Source organism: Diceros bicornis, chromosome 29 (assembly GCF_020826845.1).
Source record: "Diceros bicornis minor isolate mBicDic1 chromosome 29, mDicBic1.mat.cur, whole genome shotgun sequence".
Taxonomy (NCBI): domain Eukaryota; kingdom Metazoa; phylum Chordata; class Mammalia; order Perissodactyla; family Rhinocerotidae; genus Diceros; species Diceros bicornis.
Window position 1 is genome coordinate 6,236,510 of NC_080768.1, and position 15,427 is coordinate 6,251,936.

General features: G+C 42.2%; 1 protein-coding gene across 1 annotated transcript in view; it reads left to right on the plus strand.

The window, feature by feature from the left end:
- The first annotated feature begins 2,501 nt into the window (after positions 1-2,501).
- The window catches only part of AGPAT5 (1-acylglycerol-3-phosphate O-acyltransferase 5), a 60,916-nt gene continuing 47,990 nt past the window's right edge, over positions 2,502-15,427 (plus strand). The window contains exons 1-2 of the mRNA XM_058524910.1: positions 2,502-3,013; positions 14,033-14,102. Of these exons, the coding sequence (XP_058380893.1) occupies positions 2,795-3,013; positions 14,033-14,102 (289 nt within the window). The 5' untranslated portion in view covers positions 2,502-2,794. The remainder of the gene's footprint in view (positions 3,014-14,032; positions 14,103-15,427) is intronic.

Here is a 15,427-nt window from a genome sequence, read left to right on the forward strand (position 1 = left end):
CAACTCATCAGAACTTACTTCTTTTGTAACTAAACTTATGATAAAAATAATTTTCTATATTAACTTAAAAATGTGTGACAGAAATACATAGCATTGTTTTAGGAGATCTAAATAAAAAAAAGCGTGGCCCACTACAGTGTTCCCCACAGGTCTTTTCAATGCCTCAAGTACATTGTGTGCTCTTAGCCTCAGTCCTTCAGATACGCTGTTCTCACTTGGAAAGCTCTTCCTCTTCCTTCTCATGTCTAGCTCTAGCCTGGCTAATTCCACTCTCAAGCTTCATCTTAAACATCACTCTCTTGGGGAGTTTTCTTTGGTGCAGACTAAATGAGATCTCCTTAACATATGTTTCTACAGTACCATGAATTTCCCCTTCTCATAAGACTCATCCCACATGTTAACTCCTTGCTAAACATAAGCACCAGGAAGGCAAACATGGAGTCAGTCTTTTCACTGTCAGATCCTAATGCCAGTTATGCAGGCTAAGAGGCTGGTTGTGCTCTTTAAAAAGAACCATTTCAGTAGAGTGAAGTAAAAGGAAGTCAGACGGCACGGGGTTAGAAAAACTACAGGGCAAGGAAGTAGAGGCAGAGGGTGTGGGCTCATTATAGCTTAAGAAGGGGGCAGTGGCAGAAAAGCAGGGCGCGTCTGTGACTGTTAGTAGGAAGAGGGGAGAGTGAAGAGCACAGGGAATAACGGAGCAGGTAGGGGCTGGGTGTGGACATAGACAGGGGACAGGAGAGACTTAAGTTGCATGTCTCCATGCCAATACACTGCACAAAACTTTACAACTTGGTGACTGATAGTAATATGGGGATAATTCACAGGAAGTAACATATTCTCACATATCACACGAATTTACTGACTTCATCCTTAGTATGAACAGTGAACATGCTTTATCTCTTCATATGTTTTTCTAATTGTAAGGATGTTTGGTATCAATTAACTAAAGGGATCATAAGCAGCACTGGTTGTGCACATAATCCACACCCATGACTTTTTCCCTCCAAAACAAAATCTAGTTCTTCTCACAGTACAGAGCAATAAATTCCAGAGAAAGAGGGGGGAAAATCCTTCTACTGTGTAACGCTTCCTGTTGGCAAGATACCTGTCCAAATATTTGTTCCTTCAGAGATCTCTATTCAGCTGGCTTTGTTCCCTAAGGTCACCATCTACCAATCATGTTACATGATGTCAATCATGGATACATAGTCAAAGAAAGTAGCCACCATCCTGGCCCTGATTAGAATTCTCCACTAAAATGCCTGTCTGCATAAAGCTACCCCACAGGCCTCCATTAAGAAAAAAAAAATTGTTTTTCTTTCCCTTAAAGCATTTGGCATTGTTTAAAAGTGCAACTATCCTTGGAAAGCATTACGCATTAAACCACATTTACCATAGACAAAAGGCGGTAGAAGGATCCAGAAGGCCTCGGGGTCTGTTTGTACATCAATGAAACAGCTGCCCTGCCTTCCTCGACTTCTGGGAAGGTCACAAAAGTATGTCAGTACTTTACGCACTCTATATGTACATGCAAAGTGCTGCACCAAAAATGAGGCTCCTTCTAAAAAATCAGACACAAGTCAAAGAGCCAGGCCCTGGGGAAGCGAAGGAAGAAGGAATTTGAAAAGGTCTGATAAAATAAAGTGTGGAAAGAACCTTGAAAAAGGCCGTCCAGCTATGCGCAAACATCTACTTATCATCATCACTGTGAAGGGAGAAAGAAGGGGCATAATTCGGAGCCACCCTAGGGGCGAGTGATGGGGAGGAAGGGGTCCTGGGCAGCCGCTGGGAGAAGGGGAGGAAGCCAGGAAGGCGGAGCGTGGGAGCCACTTCGAAGGGACGGTGGCCGCCCCGCCAGGCCTGCCTTTGGGTAGATAACCCGGGGCGGGACTTGAATAGCTCTTATCACACCTATCGTAACTGCTCCAGTTGTGTGTGGCCTTCCCACAGCAAGGCCGACAAATCTCTGCTGCGCGCATGGCCCCCGTAACCGGGAGCGACAAGCTCTGCAGACGTGTGCGGCGCAGCGCGTCACCCATGCACACACGGAAGAGGACCGCTCGGCTCGGGCGCATCCCGGGGCGCACAGGGCGTGCAGGCTGCAGGTGGCCGTTTCCTCCAAACAACCCGCGTCCGCAGTCCGACGGAGGGGGCAGCTGGCCGCTCGGGCCCCTCCTCCGGCCGGCACCCACCTTCACCCCGCTCGGCCAGTTGCACCTCCCTTCCCGCGTCGGCTCCTAAATCGAACTCCGGAGCATGCGCAGTGGCCCGAGCCGGGGCGTTCGCGCACCCCGGCGGCAGTTGCGCTTCAACCGTCAGCGGACTCGACCAATCAGGAGGCGTGTTGTTGCCCTGTAGCCCCGCCTCCGATGGGAAACTATGGTAACGGGCGGCCAATCAGGAGGCGTGTTGTTGCCGCGGGGCCCCGCCCCCGACAGGGGCGTGGGGTGACTGGCGAGGGTCATGGGGTCTAAGCGCGGCTGAGCTGCCGAGCCCCGGAGGGCCGCGGCGTCCCCTTGTCCCGCGGCCCTGAGCAGCGCGCCGGGCCCGCGCTCGCCCGCCCATCCCCGGCGGCGGCGCGGCCCATGCGGCTGGGGGCGGGGGCCGGAGGCCGGAGGCCGGAGCGGGCGCGGGCTGAGTGTCTCAGGTGCGGCCGGCGGCCCGGGGAGGTGAGCGGCGGCGGCGGGCCCGGCCCGGCCCGGTGATTGGCCGCTGGCGGAGGGCAGCGGGCGGCCGGGCGACGGCCGGCGGGGAGGAGCCGGCGGAGCGGTCGGCGCGCCGAGCCGGGAAGATGCTGCTGTCCCTGGTGCTCCACATGTACTCCATGCGCTGCGTGCTGCCCGCCGCGGTGCTGCTGGGCTCGGCCCCCACCTACGTGCTGGCCTGGGGGGCCTGGCGGCTGCTCTCCGCCTTCCTGCCCTCCCGCTTCTACCACGCGGTGGACGACCGGCTCTACTGCATCTACCAGAGCATGGTGCTCTTCTTCTTCGAGAACTACACCGGCGTGCAGGTGAGGCCCGGCAGCCGCACCTGCCGCCCCCGCTCTCCCGAGTCCCCGCGGGGGCGCAGGCGCATCTCCCGGCTTGGAACCTTCAGGCCTCCCGGGGACTTGAGGCTCATTCCGCCCTGCTCGGCAGACCGGGCCCCAGGAGCACGTGCCGTCACCCCATCCTCCAGCGCGACGAAGTTTCACGCTCTGACTTTAGGGTTTGGCCCCACGCTTCCTGCGGGTCCCCTAGGTCACTAGGAAGCTGTAGTAACCTTGTTCTGAGGCTACGAGTGGGATCAGCCGCCCCCTCTCCCGATCTTGGGTTACTGTCTGTTCGGGTCCTTAGCGAAGCAGATGCAGGTGAACATTTAAGTAGGGCAGGCGTTTGACGGGTTTTGGCGTTTGGTCTAAGAAGATGGCAGTGTTGGAACTCAAAAGTGCGCTTTTAAAAATCGGAGATCTTGTCTTGAAACAGATTAAAGTTACTATTTGGACAAGAAGTGCAACTCTGGTTTGCGTTCTTCCTCGGTATAAGTGAAAGCTGGGCGAGGAAATGAATACTTTCGTTACTGTAGAAGGCTTACCGTGGATACAATTCTAGCCAGCTTTGGCTAAGCTTGAATGTGTGGCGAGTCTTTTTTCTGGTTGGTTTGTTTCTCTGTAGAGATTGGATTTGTGGATTAAATCTGTAAAACAAAAGTAGAAGGCCCTCTTACCTTATTTAGTTATTTGAAGTCTCACACAAAAATAACAATTGTGACTTTTCCTTTTATTTCCCAGTTTGACAAAAGAGCTTGATTCGTGGTGGTTCTTTATACCCAGTTCCTAAGACTATAAATTGTTGTTTGTATCCTTAATTTTCTTTTCTCTGCATATTTATCATCCATGTGAAGACCTTAAAAGACCTTAGTTTACTTCCTTCAGTTTAGAAGTTGCAGTTCTGAGCTGGGCAGACGTGGGTGTGCCTCTGCGTGTGCTTGTTTAAGCAGGATGACACAAGCCTTTGATAGAGGAAATTAACATTTCCCAATCAAATACGATTCCAGTCTAACACAATTTAAGTCTGGCAAGGGAATAGACTTAGAAAATCTTAGGGAAATGTAATTAGAACCTTGTTTTTACGCTTTCTATAAATATAAATCCTGGACTGGGAGCAAACCAGTTATTTTAGGTTGCATTTGTGTCAGATTTTTTTAATGCTTGTTTTTTGTACTTTAAATCACTTATGCAATAAAGTATGCAAACACTGCCAGAATGTTTTGAGGATGTTAAAGTTCCCTTTGCCTACACACGCGTTTCCCAGGTGTGCAAGAATTTAGGTGTGTAACTTTCTTCCAAGAGCTTTTAAATGAATGTATGAATTGTGGGAAGACTCCTTTTCCATTAAATTAACTTCTTAGATGGGTTTTATAGTAGCACTAAATATACCCATAACCTGTGGGGACACCTCTGTGTCATTATGGTGGAAAGCAAAGAACAATATGAATCTATATATGTAATTTACTTTCTCTCTTTTCTAAATTTGTCTAATTTTATGGAGCTAAATAAACTGAGGGTTGACTCTTCTTAAAGGGAATTAGAAGTTAATTTTTCCTGTAATATTTTCTCAGTTTATTGTGGTTTTTTTAAACAGAGGTTGATATTATTAACCTCCAATCCAAAGTGAGTAGTAACTTCTCAGTAAGGAATCCCTAGAACTTACTCGTCATTCATTCATTCATTCAATATTGGAGTGGAAACCATGTTCCAGGTCTTGTGCTGGACACTACAGGACACAGTGAAAAAAACGTGGACAAGGTCCCTGCCTTGATGGAGCTCGCTTTCTAGTGGGACACAAACAGTAACAAGAAAATGAAAATGTGCTGTGCTCTGTGAGGTTGTTAGCCTAGTTGGTGGGGCTGGGCGTTGGAGAAGCCTCCTTGATCAAGTGACATTTGCATGGAGCTCTGGAAAAGGACCTGTTTGGGAGCTATTGTAGTCATCCAGGTGAGAGATGATGGTCAGAGTAGTGGAAAGAGTGGACGTGAAGAGAATGAAAACAATCCCAGATCTGTTTTAGCTGTAGCTGGTAGGGCTTTGTGATTGGATGTGGAGGAAAAAGGAAAGGATATGGTTCGTAACAAACTTAGCATTTAGTGATGCTCTGTGCCAAGAATTGTTCCATTATGTGAGTCATTTCGCTTCTACAAGGTGGGCACATCCCTCCCATTTTACAGATGAGAGAACTGAGGCACAAATAGTTCACATTTGTAGTGGGTAAGCTGGGATTCAGTCTAAGGCAATCTAGCTTCAGGGTCCATTTTCCAGAGATGCTTTGCTAGGTGGTGTGCTTGTCTTGGTTGAAATGAGATCCCTACTCTCAAGGTATTCATACTAGGACAAACATGGACAAACAATTACAGTGGAATACTGAAATTGGAGTGTTTGTGCTTATTAGCTTTGTGATCCAAAGTAACTTTGCTTGTGTTCTTCTAGAAGGCTGTAGCGATTGTTATGAACTGCTTTGAATCTTGACTTGGAACCGGAGTAAGTGGAGTAAGTAGCGTGGCATGTTTAGGGAAAAGAGGTTGTCACTTGGTAACAGAATAAAAATGAAGACTCCTAAGCATGGCATTCAAGGCTGTCTAAATTCTGCCCTGGCCAACATTTCCATTCATTGGTTTCACTCTAGCCAAACTGCTGCTTCCTCCCCAGTTCCCCCCAAATTACCAATACATTCTCAACAAGGTGCCTTTGGACTGCTCTTCTCTGTATACTTTCTTCCAACTCAAGCCCCAGCTTTTCTTCATGGGTCATGATCTCACCCCATCTGAATGTCAGGATCACTTAGATGTAACATTAACATATGTAGTATCAACATAACATTAGCATATTTTAGTGTATATATAGTCCGCTCTATAAGATTGTAACCCCTTTGAGGTGGCAATAAAGGGGAGAATGACTTGATTTTTGCTTTTTAACGAAAGGGCAGAGCAGTCTACAGAGGATAGTGGCTTGTGTTTCTGTGGAGGCGTAGCTGCATCTCACTTGTGAAGGTGGGGGTTCTTGAGTGGCCTTACCAGTTGACACGTTTTGATCTAATAGAGTCTACAGATATAGAGTCTAATTGCATTCTTTACAGAAGTAGATGAAGGAGGAAGAAACATGAACTCCACCTCAGAAGTAAGACTAAGAATGAATTAAGGTCAGAGACCTTGTGAAAGAGGGAATTCTGGAGCAGCCAGCAATACAGAGCAAACTTGGTTTACTTGTCCATGAGAACTTGTGCTTTCTGCAATTTTTGAACCTGTGCAGTTATCTCAGGTTTATTTGGTTTCCTCTGTTTCTCTGTAGGAAGTATTCCTCAAATAAGCAAGTATTGCTTGGGTATTTTAGAGGGCTGTATGTGTATTTTGAGGAGAACTTTACTCTGCCCCATCCCCTGGTGAGAATTTCAGGACCAATGAGAAACGGTGGGGGTGAAACCTGGAAAGTGCTAAACGCCTGCTAGGCGCCAGCAATTTAGATTGATAAAATAGTCTCTACCCTCAAATAACACACAAGTTAGCAGTGTAGAAAGAAGTCAGTTTTAAAAAAAAGCTGTATATTGGGCCGGCCCCGTGGCTTAGCGGTTAAGTGCGCAGGCTCCGCTGCTGGCGGCCCGGGTTCGGATCCCAGGCATGCACTGACACACCACTTCTCCGGCCATGCTGAGGCCGTGTCCCACGTACAGAAACTAGAAGGATGTACAGCTATGACATACAGCTGTCTACTGGGGCTTTGGGGGGAAAAAATAAACAAATAAAATCTAAATTAAAAAAAAAAGCTGTATAATGAGATAAGTTACAAAATAAAGAAATGAGCAAAGAGCTGAGGAGATACAGGACGAGTGCAGTTGAATCCGAGTGGCTGCTTAGCGGGGAGGGTGGTTGTGCGTAGACCGGCAGGTGGTTCCTCTGAGTGAGGCGCCGTGCAGTGAACGCCAGCTCTTTGTGCCCTTGCATATTGCTTTGCTCCCATTCTCAATTTGTATTTCTGTAGGAAAATCTCTTTATATCAGTTTTTAATTTTTTTCTCACAAGTTTCTTGTCTCCTTTGGTTAATATTCAAAGTGAAAAAATTACATAGGCTTCTAATATATGGGAAGCCTTCTCATTTGACATTTTTTATGTATTTTTTAAATTTTTTTGTGGAAGATTGGCCCTGAGCTTACATCCATTACCAATCTTCCTCCTTTTTTCCTTTCTTTTTTTCCCTCCCCAAAACCCCAGTAGATAGTTGTATCTCATAGTTGTACATCCTTCTGGTTGCTCTATGTGGGACACTGCCTCAGCATGGCTTGATGAGTGGTGAGTAGATCCGTGTCCAGGATCCGAACCAGTGAACCCGGGGCTGCCGAAGCACAACACGTGAACTTAAATGCTACGCCACGGGGTTGGCCCCTGGAATTTTTGCAGAGAATAGTTTTGTTACAGTTGAAAGGTTTTTGGATCTTGGCATGAGAAACTTCAGTGTAATTTCTAGTCCTCTGCCACGCTATGTGTCAGCGTGAATAAATCAGCTTCTCAAATCAATATTCTCATCTTTAAAGGGAATACTTATTGTCATGTTATTCTGAAGACTAAAGGAGATAGTATGTGAAGCTGCCTAGGTCAATGACTGGTACCTCATAGATACTCAGAAAAAACACACCCTGGAAAGTTAGGACAATACCAAGAGGCAGTATGGCAAATGTATAAGAAAGCTTTGTGTTTTGTAAGGTTCCGTTGAAATGTTGCATGATAATTATTTTTCATACTGAATATTAGACAAATGACTGTGTTTATATTTTGACCTTGTTTTAAAGAGGCATCATGATTTTCCAATTCTTTGAAATGTCTCAAATTGGGCAGGAAAAGACCATAGGTTTTTTTTTTGGTGAGGAAGATTAGCCCTGACCTAATATCTGTTGCCAATCTTCCTCTTTTTGCTGAGGAGGATTGGCCCTGGGCTAACACCCCTGCCCATCTTCCTCTACTTCATATGTGGGACGCCTGGCAAAGTGTGTCTTGATAAGTGGTTTGTAGGTCTGGGTCCAGGATCCAAACCAGTGAACCCTGGGCCGCCAAAGCGGAGTGCCTAAACTTAACCACTACACCACCAGGCTGGCCCCTAGACCATAGTTGTTGTATGCATTACAGTGGAAATTTTGTACTGGTTAATTGGTGATATATTTCATTGGCATAAAAATACATTTAAAAATTCATTTCAAATGATTATAAACATCACAGAGTGTAAATTATATATACAAACTTATTGAAACTGAAATTCCTTCTAGCTGCATTTCTACATAATCAAGAGACTTTTTAGAAAGAGACTAGGTAGCTGGTTTTCTTATTCACTTTATTGGATAATAATAATAACAGTTAACAATTTTTTGGATGGTTACTATGCTCCAGGCATTGTGTGAAGGGGCTTACGTAGTCTCACTTCACCACAGCCCTATGAGGAGTAATTACTAATACTACACTCATTTTACAGGTGAAGAAATAGGTGTGGAGAAGTTAGGTCCTTTTGCTCAAGTTCACATAGGTAGTAAGGTGATGGACTAAGATTCAAATCCAAGCTGCTCGCAGAGAAGGCTTAAGCACAGCCAGTTCTGTAAATGTGTCTATCCCAATTGAGACAGCTAGAAACAGTCGACTGACTAAGTGGAAACTAGTCTGCTTGACAAAATCTTTCTGTATTTCTGTCTACTGAAGTCACAGTTAACCTTGCCTAAAAATGAAGTTTGAGTTTCATATAGTGAGAAAATTAAAACAATCGAGTTGTTCCACGATAGCTTTTGAATAAGCAATTTGCTTTTAATAAAACTTCTTGTCTCACCACAGCCTGGACACAGCAGACCCCCACCTGCCCTTGGCAGACGCCTCCTCCCCCTGACTCTGGTGTCCCACAGGTCCTGTCTCTCTCTGACCCAGAGCTCCCCAGGGCGCTTGTCTGACTGACCACGTGCACCACCTGGCTCTGAGGCTCCACTTTGGCGTCCAGCAGCCGTCTCGAGGTCAGGATGCTCAGAGCGGGGCTCTTCTTCCTGATGGTACCGACCTATGTCCACCCCAACAGCCACACCAAAGCCCCCGGCCTTGTGCTTGCTTCCTTTTTCTCCCTCGGCCCCATCCCCACCTGGGGTCAGGTACCCGTTGAAAGAAAAAAAAATGTTTTTAATCGAATACTTGGAAGCCTGTGCTCTTAGTGACCATTATGTTGCAGTATAGAGGAGGAAGAACTTTTCTTCTACTCTCTTTGATTCATTGTTGGGGCCTGCAGATTAAACTGACAAAAGCCAAATTAACAGGAGAAAAATCATACAAATTTTATTGATGTTAATATTTTTATGTGCACTGGGGCCTCACAGAAAAGAAATGAAAACCAAAAGATGCAGCTTGGGAGTTTATCATTTTAAGAGAGGGCAGTAAATTGTGGAGACGTGACTAGACAGAGGAAAAGGGGGTTTGGGCCCTTAGGGCTGGCAAATTATGGGAAGGTCACTAGGCAATTGTGGTAAGGTTTGCTATGCAGACTCATCTCAGTGCTGTTTCTAATCTTCCTGGTCTTTAGAAGGGAACACCTTTAGGAATAGAAATTAATGTCGCCTTTACAAAGGGAAGTTTGTGCCCTGCCTTTAGGCAGAAAGGAATAGAGCAGAGAGCTCTTCCTGTGTGTGCTGTTTCTCAGTTACCTTCAGCTCAAAATAATCCTTGTACCAAAGAGGCACATTTTGAGTTGGCATATTCTGATCCCCTTCAACAGCATCATCTATATTTACTGACAATGAAAGAAGTTTTAAAAAAAAACATCATGTTTCATTTTGCATGCTGAAAGAAAATGGATATTATTGAGATCAAGGAAGACGATATTTTTCACAAAGAAAGAGTGCTGTATATTTATATCCCCGTGGCCTTGTTAGTTGGATCCTCTCCTGTGCTAAACACGTGATTACTTTATCTTTCATTTTACTACCTCTTCTCAGTATTCGAAAGAGGCAGTCTTCAAGTAGTGTACATATCAGAGAGCCAACTAGAAACACTGTGAAGATGTGATGAAGGTGAGGTGAAAGTAGTCTGCCTCTAAATTCAAGCTGCCTTCTGAGAGCCAGTTTGTGCAAGAGAAACAAGTTTGACTAAAGTGGAATAGTAACTAGTGTGTCAGTTGCAGTGAAGATAATTATTCAAAAAGCATTTCTATTGTCTGCTTCTGAATTAATAAAATCAAAAGATAAAATTGTTCTTTTTCTCTAAAGGGACTTTAGATGAATTTTAAAAAATGGATGATCCTAATATTGAACAATTATGATGAGACTAAAATTACTTAAAGAATTAGGAAAAACAAAAAAAGTCATATGTTTTTCATGTGCCTTGTTTTGAAGGAACAAATTACCTGCAGAAAAAGTGATTAATGTGATTTGAAATATACATACTAGAAGATTCACAGAATGATGCCTTTAAAAAGTCACTGGTGCATTTAAAATATTTTACTTACGTTTATTCCAAAACCTCTTACTGTTGAAAATAAGGTATAGTTTTATCCTCTTGTGAAAAATAAACGTGCAGCTTAATGACTCGGTAAACATCTGTTGAAAACCATCTGGGTACTAGGCTTGGGGTAGAAAAATGATGAAGTCCTGGCTGCTGAGGAGCTTACAGGCCTTAAGGGGGCTGTGACTTGTAAATAAGTATGCACAAGGTGTCCTTGATGCTCCCGTAGGAGTGTGAATGGGGCTTGTCCTTGGGCAAAAGGGGGGGTGGTTAATCCTGGGGTCTGGATTAGAAGGCAGGAAGGCTTCAGTGAGGAGGGGAATTTGAGGAAAACCTGATTTAAGATGATTCCAATGAGACAGTGCTTGTAGGTAATCATAATAGTTTAATAATTTATATGTGTGGGTATTTTGTAGTTCTTATGAACATTTTTTTTAAATTTAGAAAACACTACAGCTATCTTATTAATCATGTACTTGTTAATATGATAGTAATAACTGTCTTATTAAGTGTTTTGAGAATCTGCATTCTTAAATGAAAACTGTTTCTTTCCCTCCATGTTAGTAAATTTAAAAACAAATAACCTTTTCACGTCAATGAATGGAAGAAATTTAAGATAGAGTAAAATGCTTTTTCCTGGAAGCTTTGGAAATAAATCAAGTGAAGGGCCTTAAAAACTGCATATATTTGATCCATGCACATTGTAATTACACAGTCCTTTCTTGGTTAATGGATGTTTATTCGAAGTACTTAATAATGATTTGCAACTATTACAGTACGATTTGCAGGTCATCATTTCACTTACTTTGCTTTTAGAGCTTTAAAAATTTTAAATATGATGGGCTACTCTTTTCTAACTTCTTACTTCTGTTGAATTCCAATTTATAGTGACAAATGAAAAAACTTAAATAAGAGGCAATCAATCCAAATATCTACTTTGAGATCCTAAATTATGTTGTCAAAGGCTTACCATCTTTTGCATTTCCCTTGGAAATAGCTTTTATTTCATTGAGATACTATGCATATGTAAAAAGTGTGAACTATGTATTTATTTTCCCTTCAATGGTTGTGAATTAGGATTTTGTTCCTGTCTAAGTGATCTAGCAGTAGAACTACATTTTCTCCATCTGTTTTGCTCAGTTCATTGAATCAATTACTTATCTTACTTTAGCTACCATTGAAGATCTGTTTTAAATACTGAGCATGTTTAACTTTGTTACTGAGCTAATCAAACAATATATTGAACATGTCAGTTGTTTGGAAGCCATTTAGGAGTGGGGAAAATTGGTGAGCCTTATAGGAATTGCAGAGACGGCCTTTCCTACAAAGCTTTTTGGGTTATGTTTATGTCTGCAAACAAAAGTAGAAAATTGTGGCATTTTAAGGTCAGCATGGTATAGTAAATGGATTAAGCCAAAAAGTGGAGGTGTGGAATCTTCTTGAGCTGGTGGTGCCATTAACTGATCATGAGTCATTGAACAAGGCTCCTTGGTTTATATATACCTCAGCTTGCTTCTGTGTGCAGTCAGAGAGCTGGACCAGAGAACGGCCAGGCGTCGTTCCTGTACCAGTGCCTGTATTGAGTGTCTTATCGTGACTTTAGATCATTATGCTTGGTTTTGTGGTTTCCTTTCTGCCCTCACCATGCTTATTTTATTTTAAAATGAGATATATATTCAGTTTTATAAAAGATAAAATTTGCAGTGCTATGTTTTCTGTGATACTGTAATCCTGTGAAAAATGTCTATTTTATATTAAAAATTATTTGTTTTTGACAAATAAAAAATTGTATGTATTTAAGGTATGCATCGTGATATTTTGATATATGTATACATTATGAAATGATTATCACAAAGTAAAAAATGCCTTTTAATAGCTTATTTGTCATTTACCTTCCAAGGCTGCAGTCTGGCGGTCTCATAATCAAGCTCAGAGCAAGAAAGGGAGAGGAGAGTCTCTTAGATGGTTCAAATATTGCCTTCAGCTTGGGGGCAGGCAGGTCGCCAAAGAGTGGTATTCAGGTTGAATCAATTAAACCACAGCCTTTAAATGTGAATATCCTATCCAAAGAAGTTAAGCCAGAAGTACTCTGTTGTGTAGCTGCAGTACTTTCAACTCAGTGCACCATACCCAGTGGTCTCGAAGCAATTCTGGCTGATGGGTAAAAGAGAATGGGGATTGCTCACAAGCCAGAACTCCACTTTTAACCCGGCGCAGATCAAACTATTGGTTTGGGGTTTTTGGGGTACTGATAAAATTTATTAATAAAAAATTATTGAGCACATATGTAAACACATATTACATGCATAGCACTGTACAGTTTTCTAAGGAAGGTTATAGAAACCTCAGTCTGAGTCCCTGGCCACAAGAACTTTGTTATCTAATTCCGTTTATCTACAGAGATGTTGGCTTCCTGTCCTTTTCTTTCTTCCGTTGTTAAGATATTAATGAGTAGTGTTGAGACCAAAAGATAATCACAGTGGATGTCTAAAAGGTAGATCTAAAAAGCCTTAGCTAGTTCATAATCTTGCATAATCCATGGTGACAAGATGCAGAAACAAAAATGCCCTGAATAAAAAAATACTACTGTTAGCAGTCATTTCTTTTGAAATCTTTAAAAATATACTTCTAATTTCTTTAAATAACTTAGGAAATATTGAAGACATACAAAACTACAGACAGACTCATATAACAAGCAAGTATGTACCCACCACCCAGTTGAAGAGAGACCGCATGACTGCTGGAGCTGAAACCTCATGTGAACCCCTCCTGTCTCACAGCTCCCCCTCTTCCCAGAAGTCACCCTTGTCCTGAACTCCCTCTGTTCTTTGTAGAGATATAGAGAGTCCTGATCATGGAACCCTGTTTCCCGATGACTCACAGAATAAAGTTTTAATCTTTAACTTGATACTCAGGAGACTTCTTACGTTCTGGTTCATATCTCCCTTCTGGTCTCCTTGCTCCAGCTCAGGAACTCTGCGTGCAGCCAGTGTTTTGGCCGTGACATGACTCGGTGTACCCCAGCAGGCCTCGGTTGCTGCCGCTTCTGTTCCTTTGTTCATCTGTTCATGAACATTCTTCCCTGATCTCGTCTGCTGAAACTGCACCTAATGAACACTGCTTCTGCTCTGCAGTTGACAGTGCTGTAAAATAAAGTGTACTGTGTTTTCATAATGTTTGCATTATGTCTCATTTCAGTTATTCTATGTATTCCTGTCTCTTCCACTATGCTGTAGGCTCTTTGAAGGAAGATATATCTTATGAATAGTGTTTCAGAGATTGTAAGCAGTCAGTAAACACTTGTATTTTTCTCATGAGGGTATTGGTTATGCTCTTTCACTTTATGACCATTAATTTACCCTACAGTTAACTACTTTGTAAACATTTGCCATGTATGGTCTCTGAGGCTTCTAAGAGAAATCTAATTTTTGTTCATCAGGGGTGGAAATATTCATAACATCATATGTTTGTCAATTTCTTGTATGTTACGGTAGTACGTGTTTTAAAATATCAAAATAATGTTTCTTTTTGTATTATCTTTTAGATATTGCTGTATGGAGATTTGCCAAAAAATAAAGAAAATATAATATATTTAGCAAATCATCAAAGCACAGGTTTGTATTTCCTTTGCATGAAACAGGTTTGTCTACAGAAAGTACATGGGCATTCAAAGTAAGAATATATGGGCCGGCCCCGTGGCTTAGCGGTTAAGTGCGCGCGCTCCGCTGCTGGCGGCCCGGGTTCGGATCCCGGGCGTGCACTGACGCACCGCTTCTCTGGCCATGCTGAGGCTGCATCCCACATACAGCAACTAGAAGGATGTGCGGCTATGACATACAACAATCTGCTGGGGCTTTGGGGGAAAAAATAAATACATAAATAAAATCTAAAAAAAAAAAAAAATAATATATATATTCTTATATATTTAAATGGAATTTTTTTGTTCTTATTGTTAAAACATGAATTTTCTGTGCAGATATTATACGTGACCTTGCAGTTTTGTGATTTTACTTTTTGGAAAGTCAGGAAGGTGAAAACTATGAATTTTCCTGAACTTACCTTCTTTTGTTTCTTTGAATAGCTCCTTAAATAGTCTGTGCATTCTTCCTTTTGTAAGTTGTGTTTCTGGAAGTGGAATTGCTGGGTCAAAGTGTATATACATTTTATATGTTTCACTGTTAAGCTGCAGAAAGGTGGTACAATAAGTTAGTACTCATTTCCTAAACACGGTGTTAATTTCTAATGTCTGCAGCTCCCTTTGCCTCTTCAGATGTTTTGGTTTAATTATAGCTTGCTCCTCTATCAGAGGAATCATAGAAGACTTTGATTATGTGCAGTATATACTTTATATACTTTAAATTAGGTTAAGTTACTGTTTTAAGAAACTTCATTTTGAAATAATTTTAGATTCACAAGAATTTGCAAAAATAGTACAGAGTCCCATGACCCTTTCACTACGTTTCTCCCAATGGTGACATGTTACATGAACTACTGTATAGTATCAAAACCAAGAAACTGACATTGGTTAAGATACTTTTTAGTTCTCCAAATAATTCAGTTCAAAAAAAATCCCACTTCATAATTTTTTCAAACCTATAACTGCGTTTGATGTACACTTCCTAAATTCTATTTCTATGACTTTAAAAAGTATGGTACCCAGATGTTCAAAGCTAGAAACAATCTGATCAATGATAATACCTTAATGGAAAAATCACTTATGTCTCTGGCTTTCCTTTATCTTCCTTCTGTCAACTCTGTCTCTTCATGATTTTGTTGCTTTTATTACTACCTATGCCACAGATAAGGTAAAACAAGTAAAAGAAGTTGAAATGCATTTTTATCAATTTAGCTTATTAATGATTATATTCAGTTTTATAGGACAAGAGTTGATACTACAAAGGGTTGATAGGAATTTTGATGTGTCTGTGTGTTTCCCTAA